The sequence below is a fragment of the Agelaius phoeniceus genome, chromosome 5 (genome assembly GCF_051311805.1).
Source record: "Agelaius phoeniceus isolate bAgePho1 chromosome 5, bAgePho1.hap1, whole genome shotgun sequence".
Taxonomy (NCBI): Eukaryota; Metazoa; Chordata; class Aves; order Passeriformes; family Icteridae; genus Agelaius; species Agelaius phoeniceus.
In genome coordinates, this window is record NC_135269.1 from 60571757 (window position 1) to 60588112 (window position 16356).

Sequence of the window (16356 nt, forward strand, 5' to 3'; positions counted from 1 at the left end):
ACTCTGTCCACTTTTGTCCTCCTTCTTTGGAAGAAATCTTTAAGCTCCCTACCAGCACAAGCCATTCTGTGATTCTTTGAATGCCATAAAACATAGCCTTTCCTCTTTATTCCTGAAATTGGGCAAGGTCATTAGACAGCACAAGTAAATGTATAAATCTACTGACAGGAAATTTGGCATAAGATCCTCTGTTACAGCTCAGAAATGTTCCTGTTTATTGTGCAGTTTGAACACTTGCCATGTTAAATAGATCTTTCTTTCTATATCTTGATCAATAAACACGTATTCAGTGTTTTCCATAACGTGTAAGTAGGCTATATGAATTATAGTGCCTCCTTAGAGGCCAGAAGAATAAGAGAATAACATCATGTACTACTTCAGGGAATTAAGAAGTGGATGAAAAAGTGTTGTTTCTGTTGCAGACCAGCAATCACCTGCTTGGGCCAAAGCCATTTCCCCTGGACAGATTGTTAGCAATACTGTATAGTATTGTGGACAACAGAGTTGCTCCAACTGCAAATATATTTTCCCAGGTGAGTATGTACTTACTTTTTTATTTGCTCTTTAGTGTCTGGAATTCACCAAGTTTTAAATGTTTTTTCTAAGTCATAATTCTAATTAAATGAAATGAAAAAACAAGCACAACAGGTGATTTAAATTGAAGGTTCAGAGTAATATTTATCTGTATTACTAGCTGTGAATCCAGTACTTTATCTGTCTAATGATGTGAAATCTGCTAATAAATGACTTCTCCCTGGTCCTGGACTGTGGTCTGTACTGATCAGTTCCTTGGTTTCTCACTGAAGTCTGTAAGGCTGTTTGCATTTCAGGTTAGGTGAATAAGTGTTCACTGTCCCATGGCCAAAATTAGTCACATTGTAGCACACATTGCTACAAAAATATGAAACAGAGGGAATAAGGTACTTACAGGTGAACAGTGTTTGCTGTGGTACATGTACCTACTGTTCTCCATTTGGACAAGATAGAAGTCTTGCAGAGAAGAGTATCTCGTTTCACTAGATGGCAGCATAGCTGTAGAAGTGAGTGGAATTAAGTAAATCCAGTGTTTTCTCAAGACCTCTGGGTTTGTCAAGTGTGTATTGACCAATTCTGTATAAGTGAAGATGATTTTCTACTATCAGTTTGATTCTTGAATATCATTTCCACCTTAGAAATTCTCAATTTCTTTCTTCTTTCCAGTTGTAGTTTACTTACTGAAATATTTACCACCTTTCCTTGTTAGCTATCATATTTAGCCAAGTAATATTTCAGTTTATTTCCTGCATTCATGTAAAATTCTAGGAACATATGTGTTTATTTTTTAGGATGTTAGCTTGTATTCTCTTATTTTTGGCTATCAAAAGCATTTTGATACACACTAGATGTGAATGTATTATATAACAGTATTTTAGAGCATATTTTCAAAATTACTGTAGCTGCTTATTTAACAGGCATTCCAGGTAGGAGAACAAAAGTCAGTATTCCAACGTGCAGTTAAGTAGTACTGAAGCTACAATTTGTACATATTGTAGTTCCACCTTAGGCTAAATTACAGAATTAACAAGTTCAATGAAATGCTTTGTTCTGATTTAGAGTTTGCACTAGGTGGCAGTGTTATCAAAGAATTGTTGTAATTCTTTATTTTCTGAATATCTGGATATTAAGCTATACAGATATAAAAAAATTGTATATAATCTTGACCAGGTTAGGAGAAAGAACTTGAAATTAAATATGTTTATACAAAAATTCAATTTCATAAATTATTTAAGAGTATTTTTAGTTACAAAGCAATTTTTACATTAAATTTTAATTAAAAATATTGAAGTGTCCACTGCAAAGTAATAAAAAATACAACAGAATTTAAAATAGGTTTGGAAAGTAGTTTAAACTAGGCATAGTATTTAATTGCTTTTCTTTCTTGAATAGTTTAAAACTATTTGTATTTCAGTGATTTTTGTCATTGGTTATTCTGTAAATATATTTTTCAAAGTAAATATTTAGGACCTGGCCTATCCTTATCAGTATTGATACGTTTTACTGTTAGATAACACAGTCTTAAATTTTTTGTTTGTGTGATCAACATGGAAATAATAATAAAATTATACAGAAGTTTAAAATGTTTATGTCAAATATTTGGCTTCATACTGACTCATGATTAATTTTATGTGCTCTTTAATTTGTAAACTCAAAGGCTGTACATGAACCAAGTGCATATTAATTCTCCCCATGTACTATCAGAAAATAGCATGCCTTGGCTTTAAAGTTGGTCAACAATCACAGTCAAGATTCAAGAAGGACTAGCAGCTGCTTTAAGATCTCTCACTTGCTGATTTCGTGGTATTTCTTACTGCTTCTTGTTTTTCTGTATAGTTTCTATTCACATGAAAATTTTGGTTATTAGCTTTTCAAAAGGGAAACTTCTGTGCTAATGAGCAGCAAAATTTCATTTTTCCTCTTAATGGTAGGTTTTATTGAAAATGTTTCGTTTTTCTAAATAGATTTTCAACTGAAAATTTGAATCTTAATCTTTTGCTTTTAAATATCATACTCTTTAAAATGGTCTCATACCTTTTTTCAAGCCAAGAGTTAACATGTTTGTTTTACAAGTGTGATCTTTGCAACCAATACAAAACTAAACAACTTCTGCTGTAACTTCATTGCTGTAAGTAGGTTACAGGAGATAGAATTGGGCCCATTCATTTTTGGTCTTCCTCACTAACTAGTACAAGGGAATAGCACAGGGGGTTAGGGGAAGCAATTTTCCACTTCTGCAAATGACAATTTTTTAGTTGCTACCTTAAAAGTTGAAATTTCTCTTGCATTTTGCTCTCTTAAATCAAACTTCTCACACATCCAGTAAGGTTTTTTGAGACAAAGTTAATGGAAGGTTTGGAGGTTTAATTATAGCATTTTTTCATCTCAGTAGGTACATGAGTTGTTTGTATTCATTTGAGATGTTCCCAGTGTTCATTTTTCTCCAGAAAATTCAGTGTTTTTCTTACTAATTTATCACAATACTTTTTTTTAGCACATTGTGTTAGTGTAACAGGTTACTGAATTTGTTTAAGTTTATTTGCTTATTTTTTAAACCAAAGAAGATGGAGGCTAGAGAACTATTGATTTCTGGAGGCATTTGAGAGGACGAGTTCTTAAAATGTTTTTCTTCAGATACAATTGTGTGTAATAGTTTAATGGATTGAAGATGATATTGCAGTCACCAATGGGCAGTACATTCTGTGCTGGGACAGAACTTGCACAGTTGATGGTCTCTGGCTGAGTATGGCTTTGGATATATGACTGAGTATGAGGCTGAAGTGTTTTAAAGGGTAAAATATGGAGAAAATGGTGAAAAGATGAAAGTGCACTTTCACACAATGCTGAAAACCGTGTGACTCTGGGGTGTGCAGTCTGCACCCTACAGCCACAGAGAAGCCTTAAAGTTTCCTTACTTGGTACAGCAGGAACAACCAGGAGTATTATTTGGGTCTCCATATGGATGCACTGTGAAGAGTAGGAAATATTCATTGTGTCCAAAGGCAATTACAGCAGAATGGAGGGATACAAAGAAACTTTGTAAAGTTGCTGAAAGTGCATTTTGCAAAGGTTCTGAGAAGCTATTCAGTATAAGAGTAGTATTTCATTTTAGGTTTCCCACAGAAAATAGACAGAAATACAACATAATGCTCTTCATAAAAATGTGCCTTAGTATAGGACACAAATGAATTTATGCACAAAGCATTGGGCAAGAATTATCAATTACAAGAAGAAGAGTTTACAATTTAATTTAAATGAGGTTATTTTACATTGAAGAGGATAAGGGCTGTTCATATCACAGTCAATGAGGAAGTAGATATTGTTGTTATGGTTTAGAAGCCAAAATTAACCAATGTTTTTTCCTCTACCAAAATAATTCAGTAATTGCTTCTTCAAGTCAATTCAGTTCTCCTGGCCATTTTTCATTTTCTAGGTATTTTATCTTGCTTTTGCTTTCTTGTGAAATAGATTTTCATAAAGAGGATTGATTAGATCTGCTTGTAGTTTTGAGCTATGATGTTATCTAAGGTAAAATGGAACAAAGCCCTTTATCTTGCATACTTTTGCATATTTTATTTCTGGTAGTACATCCCTGAATATTTGGAAAAACATCTAGGATAACTTCTCAGAGTATATAATAGCTGAAAATTACCAAATAGGTAACTAATCAAACTCTTCAGTTTTGTTTACATTTTCATTCCAATGCACTAAAGTTAGGTCATCCCAGGTTTGGTTTTAATGGTACTCTTTATATTTGGCAAATATTTTCAGATAGTTGTATAGTTAGGATTTACTTCTGACTATAGTGCATTTGCAATCAGAGATTTCTAGGAATGGTGTTATGGGTACATGGAGACATATCAGGTATCTTACACATAGTCTGTATTTCATTTATTAGACATTTCTTATCTCTTTGCTGGATCTAAGGAAACCATTTGAATTTTCTTAAGAATATTCATAGAACTAATTTAGTTACAAATGTGTAAGAATTTGGAGTGAAGGTTAACAAACCTAAATCTTTTCAATCTGTTGTAAAGATAAATAGCATTGCAAATTGTTGTCCAAAGAGTAAGAACTTTTCATCTGAAGTTAAAATAAATGCAGTGGTGTGCATACTCAATAAATTGAGCAGTGTGTTAGGTGCCAATATGATTGGGTCTATGAGAAACACACAAACCACTGATGTACATAACATAAATCCAGCTGGAGGGAGCCAGAGGAATGTAGTTTTCTGTAATTAAGAGAGGAAAAAAGTGCCCTTTCTTGGGATGTAAGAATTTGGAGAGATTTGTTTTCTATTTTCTTGCTTTCTTGTCTGCCTTACATGAATAGCATAAGGAATATCTAATATTCTTTATGCAAACTGCAACAGTATGAGGCAATTTACCTGCAAAATTTCTTTGTCCCTGTTGTGTTGGAAGCATGCTTTATGACTTTCTTTTTCAGATGATAATTTAATGTTTAAACTGCCCTTTATTTGTAAATTGACAGCCATGGTAAAATTTCAATTGCAAAAGATTGGAAAGATGCCTGATTTTGTTATCTACTTACTTGATTTGTATTATGGCCTATGTATGTCACAGCCTTTCTGGACACCAAATATCCACATCCTGATTATAGTTCTAACTCTGTTACTGCATTATGTTAGGTTCCCTTGATGTAGCAATTTGATAAAGAGGAATTTGATTCTATGATTCTATAGTTCTGTGATTCAATTCTGTGAATACTGTCAACAGATTTTTTTTCAAATGGAAAGCACTCTTAATCGCTTCTACAAGCTCTGATTGTATTAATGTTTAAAAATAAGAAGTTTTTCATTCCACATTTGACAACTCTTGACAGAATAAGAATTACTCATTTTTGCTAGATCAGCTGTATTGTGTTCCAGCTTTCCTTGCTGTTGGAGAGACTGCTCATAGGAACATTTTGAATCTGGTATTAACACTATTATTTAAGACTAATAGAATACTCTCCATTTAAAAAGTGACCAGGTGGATGAATTTCTACAGAAAAAGGTCTGGTTTAAAATGTATGTTGTTCTCCACTCTTCCCTAAGAGGCCTTATTATGAAGAAGAACAAAGATAAGTGGAGCCATTTTTATTTTACAGTATGCAAGAAATACAGAGCATATTCTTGTACTGTCAGTACAAGATGTTACATGTCAGTAAGTAGATTAATTTTTAATTTTTAAAAAATAAATGAAATGCTGGAAAATGAAAGTTCCTGCTGATTCTATTAAACCACCTTCCTTTGCTTTCCTAGTACTCTGAAATTCCACAAGTGTTGTGTTTGTTCTAATTTTGATAAATGGATAAGAGTTATTGCTAAAATTTTACCTGAAATAATTGAGAAGTTCATAGCAGACTGTGTGGGGGGTGACTTTGGAAGAATATATTTCTATCCTGTTTTCAAATGAACTTAGCATTTATACCTTCATGACCAAAGTTTATATTGCAGAGAGATTTCTTGTTGTCTGGTTGAATGTTTAAAAAAAATCCTTTTATATCTCATAGATAATATTGCAAACTGATTCAAGACAAAATTGAAGCATATCACACATCTGATTTTAGAGAGTGCCTTTGCTTTATACATCCATTAGCTGCTGAGATTTGGGAGACTTGAGCAGTTGTGTACAAAAATATTGAAATGTTTGAATAATTATTTTATACATTGTCGAAAGGTGGAATCACTAAGTAGTGAATATTCAGAAGGGAGATGATTGTAAAAGTTATATTTCCCTTGGAGTTGATTGTGTATGTAGATTTTCTTGAAATTTGTTTTTGCAATATAAGCAAATATATTCTCATATATTTCCCTATTTTTATCACTTCTTGAGTTCTAAAATTACAAGCGAGGATGTCATCAGCCTCTGCTTCTGTCCTCTTGATTTAACCTGAAAATGACTGCATTTCACTGTCTTCTTGCTTCAGAGGAAGGTACATAAAATTGCACAGCTTAATCCATTCTGACCACAGGAGGTGTCATCTCTGGAGTGATCCTTCTGTATTTCCATGCAGGGGGAAACGTTTATTTTAACAAAAAAAATAAACTATATGGAAAAAGGTCTTAAAAGCTTATTTTTTAATTTTGTTTTTTTTTTCATGAGAACTATTTAGAATTACAGTATACCTCTCTATCTGCTCAGTCAGAAGATCTTTAGAGCTTCCCAGTGACAGGAATGAGCAAATATAAACCATAGACTCTGGGCTTATCTCATTCTCATTACTGGTCTAAATAAACTTCCCCTCCTCTTTCAGAGTGTGGTGAAGATAACTAAGGCACATCTTGCCAGCACAGAATATCTGTTAGTCCTCTGTAACGTCCCATGTCTCACACAGCATTCATATATAATCTGTATATCCCCACATGTTTATTGTCCAAGTGGGTTTGTAGTACACCCTTTTGATCCTCTGACTTCATGGTTACCCACACCTAAAAGATTATTTTTGTATTGTTAGAACATCTTTTTTAGCAGTTGTCAGTTTGTAGCTGTGGGGTTTTTTTCTAGAAAATTTTATATTCTTACTGTTGTATTTGAACCTAACTGGTTTTGATCTTGTATCCTTTTATAGGTATATTATGCATCTGACAGACTTTGTTTTCCTGGATCTGCCTATTGGTTAGAAAGTGTAGTAATCTGTTGATCTCATTGCACTGAATTGTGTTGATCTCAGTACTCTGTTGATTTTCTGTAGGTTTGGGAAGATGGTGATAAGAGGTAATAAATAACTCCCATTTTCTCATTTTCTGTTATTGGTTACTGGACTAATCTGGCAGAAATTCATGAGCTGAAATGGGAACTTAATGTGATGCACAGCATGGTGACATAGTTAGCACTTTAGCACTGACTATGGCAGCTTGAGAGAGCCTGCTGTTAAGCAAAAAGAAAGGAGAAAACATTACTTTTAACCAAATAGCTGACTCTATTTTTTTTCAACTCTGAGCATAGCTGTGAAAAAAAATAAAAGTATTCTTACTTCAAGTAGTACTTTCTAATTAAAATTGTGAAGAGACTGATATGCTTCATTCCTTCTAATTTTAATTGATGCAGAAAAGATATTTTAGAAAAACTAATAGTATTTTAGAAAAACTAATAGTACTTTACCTATATTATGTTGTTTGAACTAATTTGATCTTATTTTCATTTTTGGAGGTATATTGATAATACAGCTTTATGATTTCTTAGGAGGTTTTCTTAATCAAATCCTATTCTATTCTGTATGAGTTCTTTCTTTACAGTAATTTAAAGTAGAAAACTTACCTAATTTCTGTGAAGAGCTTATAGTAATAGGTTCCAGCTTGGCACTTACTCTATGTCTCAAAAACAGTGTATTTAAGAAGACAAATCATTGTGAATTATTGGAAACTAGTTTTATGGAAGAAATTTTGGTTATGACAAGGGATAGACTATTGAGAGGGAATGGGGAGTGAGGCGTTCAAATGAGATGAAGTTTATCAGGAAGATAAAGCGGATTCCTAAATATCTTATCTAGAACAGTTTACTAATTTCTAAACTTCCTTGCTTTTTGATCTTAGTTTTTTTATTTGTGTAGCATGTCCCTAAGAATTTGCTGATCAGGAAGTAGCTGTGTTTAAGGCTTTGTGAAATTGATGTACAATAAATTTGTACTTTTTTGATTTACTTTAAATTTAGTGTATAAATTACTTTAATTTCAGTATATAATCTGTTAATAACTTTCACAAAGTATTGTTGTGGCCCTGTGAACATATTATATATTCCCTTGTGCCTTTCACATGTCTTAGATTGCATGCTATATAATATAGGAAATGTGTTGTATCAACCAACAGTTTCTTTAACTTCTGTTGTCTCGGCACATTATTTGTAAACAGTATTTGAAGCTTCCAATCTTAACTTATCTTTGAAAATGTGTTAGTGTATCAAAGAAGTAAATATGAATACATGAAAGACAAAACAGAGTTTTCCTCCTTCCAAACTCTTTCCTTTCCATCTCTTTCTATACACACTTACTTAGAAATTGGTTTCATGTACTTACTGGTAGGAACATCGTTTAATACTCCAGGAACAAATTTGTGCTGTGTTTACATCAAGCAGTTGCAGCTGAAGCTTGTTAGTGATTGCCTCCCCAATTAAAAAAAATTCTTCACTGTGGTACATGAACTCCTATTGTTTGGAGATAAATAATCAGCTCATCCCCTCTTTAGGGAAGAACAAAGAACATAATAGTACATCTGGTTCATGTGTTAAGACAGCAAAGATTAATTAAGCAAGTACTGCGCAACCTCTCTTGATAACATATATATCTAAAAACAGCCTGTATATTATAAGTTTTTTAATCACTTTGCTTTAACCATTTAGTGTATGCAGAAAGTCTATTTCAGAATCACCAGCTATTCATGGGAATAAGATAGGACACAATACTGAGATAAAGCAAATTAGAGCATTAGGATAGAATTCATTAGTTCTCTCTCAAATCTCTTGTTTTAAGCTGATATGCCTAGAAGGATATGATTAAATACTAAAAAGAGCCTTTCAAGCCCCCAGGTGACATCATTAATACTCTTTTATAAATTCTATCTTTCTTAGAGGTAACTTGGCTGTTTTCTCTCACCATTTGGAGTATGACCTGTTTGGGACAAAGAACCATCTCCTTATTGAGCATTTGTGTAGAATTGGTTAATTGAAATACAATTTCAAAACTAGAACTAACTCTTGAGATTAAATAGCTACATTGCATGCCCTGTTTCTTCACATCCCTGGCAACTGTAACTAAAGTCTAATTCCAGCTGGAATGCTACTAAAGGCCAATTTTACCTGCTATACTTTTTGCTGTCATTGTCTATCAGCCAAAACAGCTTTACCAGCTCCTTGGTGTTCACATCAGTGAGTTGTAGGGATGCAGATATCTTGTCAAGATCTTCATTTGACAATCCTTTGCTTATTTAATATCTTTTACTTCACTGCACGTAAAGTAATGGATGCAATTGCAATTTCAGTAGTGGCAAGAAAGATGGCTCAGAATCACTGGTTGAAGGGTTGGCTATAATGTTGCATTCTTTTTATTGATATGCTCCTTGGACTGGTTGTTGTTATATGGTCCCATGTCCTCCTGTCCCTGCCTAATGCACTCTCACATCTCCCTACCTACAGTTTGTTCTCCTTAGGTATTTATACCTCACCTGTCACTTCAATACAAATTATTTTGCTGTATCACATGTGAAATTCAATTTGTAGAATTGTATCTGTACCAGTCTGTCTTTAACTTCCATTTCCTAATGAGGTTGAGAAGTACTGAGACTGTGCCCATGAACAATGTTAGAGCATAAGGTAGCAAAATGGTACATTAAAGAAAATGTTGGACCACTTTGGTGAATGCTTGTACTGTTTCTGCCCTGCCAGCTGCAGTCAGTTCTAGCTACTGACTTTGTGCTTGACACCCCTCCTCCCTTAAAGACCCTTTGCTGCTGGCTGTGTTCATTTGATAGCAGATAGTGGGGCTTGCCACAGTATCTTGGACAAAAGAAGCAGCTGCATTGAAAGAGAGGATTTCAGAATATGAAGCTTATTCACAAAAGAATGCCTCTTGGTAGACGAGGAATAGTTAGGAATTTACATAATCTCTCTTCTCCATCTATGGAAATAAAAACTGGAAAATATTTGGGGGGAGCAATGTGGAAAATTGATAGCACGGTGTGAGTAAATCTCATTTATGGAAAGTTTATATTCTTAGTAAATGTTGCAAATATTGTTCATTCAAAATATGGAGAACGACAAAACAAGGTGAGACAAATCCTACAGTAGCTTACCCTTGGAAAAGCTGCTATGATGATGATGATGATGACAATGATGATTGTTATGGCTGAAAATGGTGCTGTGTATCTGAAGCTGCATAGGTGCTGCAAAAAGTTTCTATCCTCACCACTATATGATTTAATTTCTCACGTTAGCTGGAGGAGGGTGGATGATACTAGAAATAAGGTGATTATTTTAGGCAAGATTGGGTCTACCTATGTATGTGTCTGAACAGTAAAAGTATATATGAGGTAGTCTGTGCTTTTCTAGTTAATGGAGAGAAACAGAAATGCACCCTGATGCAGACATGAGCACCTAAACCCACTCTGTTAATGAAAAGTTTTAAAATCTGTACTAGGTTTCAGTGAACTGTGTCCTGATGCACTGACTCCTCCATCCTCTAGAAAGGGAATCAAGCCAGCCTCAGATGCAAACATTTACATTATAGCTATGTAAAGCTACTCTATCCTGAGGGACTAATAAGTGTTTTCTCAGTCATTATTCTGGGTTTCTTACAAAACAAATGGAAAAGCCACCATCAAATGTCCCTGCTTGGATGTCATATTCCTTGTCAAAATGTTTGCAGACTGGGGGCAGTGATTGATTTGTACACCTTCCCACTCATTCTTCCTGCAAATTAAGTTGGGCTGTCACTCTGCAGTGAGCACTTGGGAAGAGCCTGCCCAGGACTGCATTGCATGGCTTGCACGCTGGTGTTGGCTTCTCATCCTTTTTTTGCTGGACTGCTTTTGACTTATTCCTAAGGACAGGGTGCTGAAACTCATCTCTTTCTGATAGAAACTTATTTTGCAGAATTCTGTGCTGATGGCCTGTCATTTAACATTCTTGAACTTGCAGTTTGAACCCTACAGCTTTGAACTGTATTTCAGTTACAGCAACTATAGACTAGCTCTGTGTCTTCTGGAAAATGCTCTGAAAGTGATATTTTTCAATGTGAGAATGCTGAATATGTCAAGAAGGGATCTTCTACCTTTGTTTTGTGAAGTATGAAATAAAAAGAGGTTAGGTATAACCTCTGCAAGTGCAAGTCATAGAAGATTTACCAAAAAAATGAAAGACTTATAAGTTATTTGAATTCAGGAAGTGTTTCAGAGGTAAAATTTAAAAATATTACTGGGATTCAGTGTGGATTTTTGGCACAGTTTTAACTGAAACTAAAATTGAAATATTTGAAGACAGATCTAGTTCAGATGAGCAAGTGCTGCTCTGTAGATGTGTTTCTCTAACATGTGATGGTGCAACTTTAACTTCATTCAGATGGACATTCATTACCCTGCTGTTACCCATGTAGAGAAAGGTGTTTAAAAAAAAGAAAACAAACATGAACAACAACTCAAACCCAAACCCCAGGTAAACAGACAAAAATCTCCATTTCAAAAATTATGTACTTTCAAACTCTTTTTAGTTTTCTAATTAGTAGTTATTTATGAATGTGATTAAATGTATGTATGTTACCATTTCTAACAGGATCTGATTATAGTCTCCATAGCAGTTCTCAGAGAATATTGAGAGATATCTTTCTGTGTGCATGGTTTTACATACTTTTTTTTTTCTACTTGCTCACCTTCCATGAATGTTTCCTTGAGGAAATAGAATACAAACAAACTGTGGGAGCCTCATCATCCTGAACATTGTAAAACATTCCAGTATGAGAAATAGAATATACAGGCAATATATCTATGTCTTCTGAAAAGATTTGAATTCAGACTCTGGTTAGTAGCCAGTTTGAAAAAACATAGGAGATGTGGTAGCTGGGATATTTTTTGAAAGTCATAGCTAGAGAATATGAAGAACCAGGTTTGTCTATTTTAATAATTGAAGAGTGCTGGATGTGTTGTTGACCATCTGTGACCTACATAGAATGAACTAGTGGGTGTTCCATGTTCTAGATATCTGTGCAAGAAACATGGAAGACAACGTCAGAAGAGAAAGTAATGAATTATATACAAAAAACACAAACCCTGGTGTAGTAGATACAGACAGTAAACAGATTGACTCAAGAGATTACCACACAGACATGAGAAGAAAACTGAAGATTGTTGTTATAAAATGATCTTTTTCAGCCTTTTTTATTTATTACTAGCATATGGCCTAGGAAGACTTTTTGCAACAGATATCTTCTAGTGTGGAATGGCCTCTAATGGATGTATGACACTGATGGTGTAGAGAAAAGCTTTTTAATAATTGGTGTGACTGTAGTGCTTGTGAAAGATGCTAGACTGACAGTCTAGAAGACTGGGAGCCTGAAGTAATCTGTTCTGATTCACTGAACAGGTATAGCAGAGGCATCAATGGCACAAAATCTCTGTATTGCTTTTTAATTATAGCCTGAAATAGCCTTTTGTTTTGAGCTGGCTGCCTCTTAGTTAATAGTGACAGAGAGTTGCTGTTCATCCTAGTACTTAGCTCTCACAAACGAGCTTTTGACATAGAGAAGCTTTCTGTTTAGATTAACAACTTCTGTCATAAGATGTGATGGGCTTCCAGTAGAAGTAGCGAAGGGGGAAGGATGGCTAACAGGGAGCAGCACATAGTGGCTGGAGCTGTTGCACAGTAGGCTGGGCTGTTGGTTATCATGTCCTTAGCCTGCCTTTTTTCCTTCCCTTCTAGACAAATCATTGACACCTCACTGGTTTTAACCTTGTAGTAGGCATTTTGTGGGACTAGCCTGTGGAATGCTATTTGACCAGTTGATTTAACATGTTTTCCATGCAGTTGTCACCAGAACCAGACCATCTCTTGATGACTGGGAGGAATGAAAAGGTACAGGTGGAGATTGACATGGCAGAATCTCCGTAGCAGTGAAGAAATCTACTTTTATCTGTGATTAGGTAAACATTCAAACCAGTATCATCTTCTCCTCTCCCATATCAAAAATAGCCTAAAGTTTAATTCTACTCAGCATCTGGAATTCCCTAGAGTGAACCATACTCCAGTGCAATTTGTGGTCTCCATCTGGCTCAGGTGAAGCTTTTGTAACTTTACGTTGTGCTGGGGCACAGGGGATAGATAGCTCAGTGTGGTGGAGTGATGAGGAAGAAAAATAGCAAACAGGATAGGGAGTCATCAATGTAGCAGGAGATAATTGCATGAGGACTTCAAGCATTACTTTTTTTCTTGTGACTGAAAGTATTTATGCAGATACTAAAAAAGACAAATGCAAAGAAAAAAGGTTAATTACCTGTACTCCAAAACCCAAAGGTTTTTCAGACTATCCAGCTTTCAGATTATCCAGCTTTTAGGCACCATCTATTTTGGGCAAAGACCCAAACATAAAAATGAGTAATGTAAACAATTTATTAGGCACTTATATTGTATTTTTAAAAGCAGAAATGCTGGTGCAGATAATTTCATTTTTTTCTGTGATAGTTTGACATGAACAGATAGGAGATTTGAGTCTGATGTTTTATTAAAACAAACGGAAAAAATAAACAAACAGAAAAACCTACACACATCAGTGAAAAGTCTATATAAAGTGGTAAATGCAAGCTGGCATGCATAAGTGGATATGACCTGGAATAAAGCTGTTCAGAGAAAGGAAAATAATTGCAAAAGCAGTAACACTTAAAAGAAGATGTAGGCATGAAGACTGGCAAAAATTAAAGGCTAGAAGGGAATGACTTGTGAAGAAAGATTAAAGGAAATGAACACATGTAATTATTACTTATAGCTATCTGTGTGCTTGGTGATGTTCAGATGAAGAGAGATGATCCCTACCCTAATTTGGCTAAATAACTACCAGGGGATGATGAAAATGTCTGAAGGTATTTATAGTCTTCAAGTGCCAAGAAAGGATTCATTTAGAAGAGTTCAAAAAAGGTCTAAGTAGGAGTAATGAAATAAGATGAGCTTTTTTAGCTTTGAATGCTATAAAAACCCTTCTTTTGGAGATGGTAAAGCGTGTGATAGTCTCCCCTGAAGTTTTAGTGCAATGCCCCACTGCTTGAGCTATTGCAAATGACAGTAGACAAAGCATTCAGATATAAACTTAAAAGAAGGGAAAAGAATTTTTCATTGGTGGGAGGAGAGTGAAGATGACTTAATAGATATTTTCTATCTTTAATTTTGGTGGTCTCACATGGTATAAATTAACAAAATAAGACTCATGGTATACTACTGAAACATAATTTATGTAAATTTGCTTTAGAATAGGCATTAACCTTGATCCTTACTTCAATTCTGCATTAAGCCTTGCCTTTGATACAATAATCTTAATTAAAACTGAATATTTTATGATTTAACTCCCTCTGCCTCATGAGCAGAACAATACTCTTATCTGTGTTACCTATAAAAGTGCAATCCATATAGACTATCTATTGCATCAGATGATAGGTTTGCTTAAGGTCATTTTCATATGAATAAAAGTACTGACAAAGAGCAGTTTAATTTGTTTAAAAATTATTAACTCTTATTTTACAACCAAATGTTAAAAAGCTAGTTAAATAATTTTTCATGCATGTTGAATTAGGAAATGTTGACCTAATAAATACTATATTCTTTTGAAGAAAAAAAAAACAACCTGCATGAATGAGGAAAAAAGTAAGTATTGGCAGATGTGATGTGTGACAAGTGTGTCATCATGTAACTGTCAATCACTGTCATCTTCATAATACTTTTAACTGGATTAGGTGAGGTAGTAAGAGAAAAGCTGTTCATTTTGATGTTAAATCCTAATATTCCTTCTAATATTCCTTGTAAAAGGAACAGGCAGGAATTTGAAATGGGCATGAAATTTTGCCTTTTTTTTTAATTTTGGAGGGTTTTTTGTTGTTGATGTTAGGGGTTTTGTTGATTGTTTTATGTTTATTTGTTTTGTCATGATGTTAGAACAAATGAAGGCTGTTCTGGATAAGTAGTGGAACTTGCCCTCCTCTCCAGACACATGACCATGTGCACACATGCAAGACACATCCTTAATCTGGGGCTGCTTTGTAGCTGCAGTCACTGACACAGGACAGGCACCTTCAGGTTGTTCACTGCTTATAAATGGAGATATTTGTAAAATGACTTTTTCCAACTTGAAAAGATGTGCAGGTATTGTCTTAGTTATTTTGTAATAATCTGCTGTAGAAGTTCAAGGAAAGAGGATGCAACACAAGTGACAACACTTAATAAAATATATGTGTATATATATGAATATATATAAAACTTAGCCTTAAAATGTAGAAGGCAAGCAAACCTTTGAGTATCCATCTGTATTGAGAAAGGCCATCTTTTTTTCTGAAATTCTTTAATTCTTTGTTGAATTTAAGGTGTCAGACTAAATACTTTGGATAAAAAAGCAGCTGTGATAAATCTTGATATCTGGACTACTTCTTTACCGAGTAGCTGATTTTAGTGGTAATTTCATACGTATCACTGGAATCTTTGAATATGTCAGATATTTCATGGACCCAGTGTAAGTCATCAGTCTTTTTCTTCCTTGGTTAAATATTTGCCAGTCACTTTCATCAGCATTTGAGATCTTTTTCTCTCATTGTTCTAGTTTTTTCTATGTTGGCCCTAAATATCGAGTTGCAGCTGTGGTACATTGGACATCCACAAACATTACACATATACTGATACCTTTACTTCCCATTCAGAGCACAAGAAACATAGCAGTATGCATTTATTGTGAACAATTGTCATATAAATGAATTGACAGTGTATTTTTGGGCACAGCAGCCTTCTCATCAGTTCATTAGCTTATTGGATCCAGCACTTAAAGAGAACCCACAGAACAAATTTGTAAAGTTGAATACATTTATTTGCTGAAGGAAAAAATAAAAAGTTAATAGTTGTTAATACCATTTTTACATTTCTAGTCCTCCCATTAGATCTTTACAGGAGAATGTAACACCTGATCACACTGAAAAAAATGAAACTCTTTGCTTTTGTAGCACCATTTCCCTGCTTTTTTGCCTGTGTCATCTGTGGCATTCTCAAGTGCAGCTTTTAATGGCCACAAAGAACACAGGAGCTGTGGGTTCTGTGTGGGTCCCTGGCACCAGAGGATGTTGTGTGGCTGGTTCCAGGGAGCCCAAAGGGT

The 16356-nt window shown here is 34.6% G+C and overlaps 1 protein-coding gene across 2 annotated transcripts in view; it reads left to right on the forward strand.

Moving 5' to 3' along the window:
* ORC5 (origin recognition complex subunit 5) overlaps positions 1 to 16356 on the forward strand; it is a 65439-nt gene that overhangs the window by 25917 nt on the left and 23166 nt on the right. For both annotated transcript variants that reach the window (XM_077179116.1, XM_054631898.2), the window contains exon 13: positions 423 to 533. In XM_077179116.1, the coding sequence (XP_077035231.1) occupies positions 423 to 533 (111 nt within the window). The remainder of the gene's footprint in view (positions 1 to 422; positions 534 to 16356) is intronic.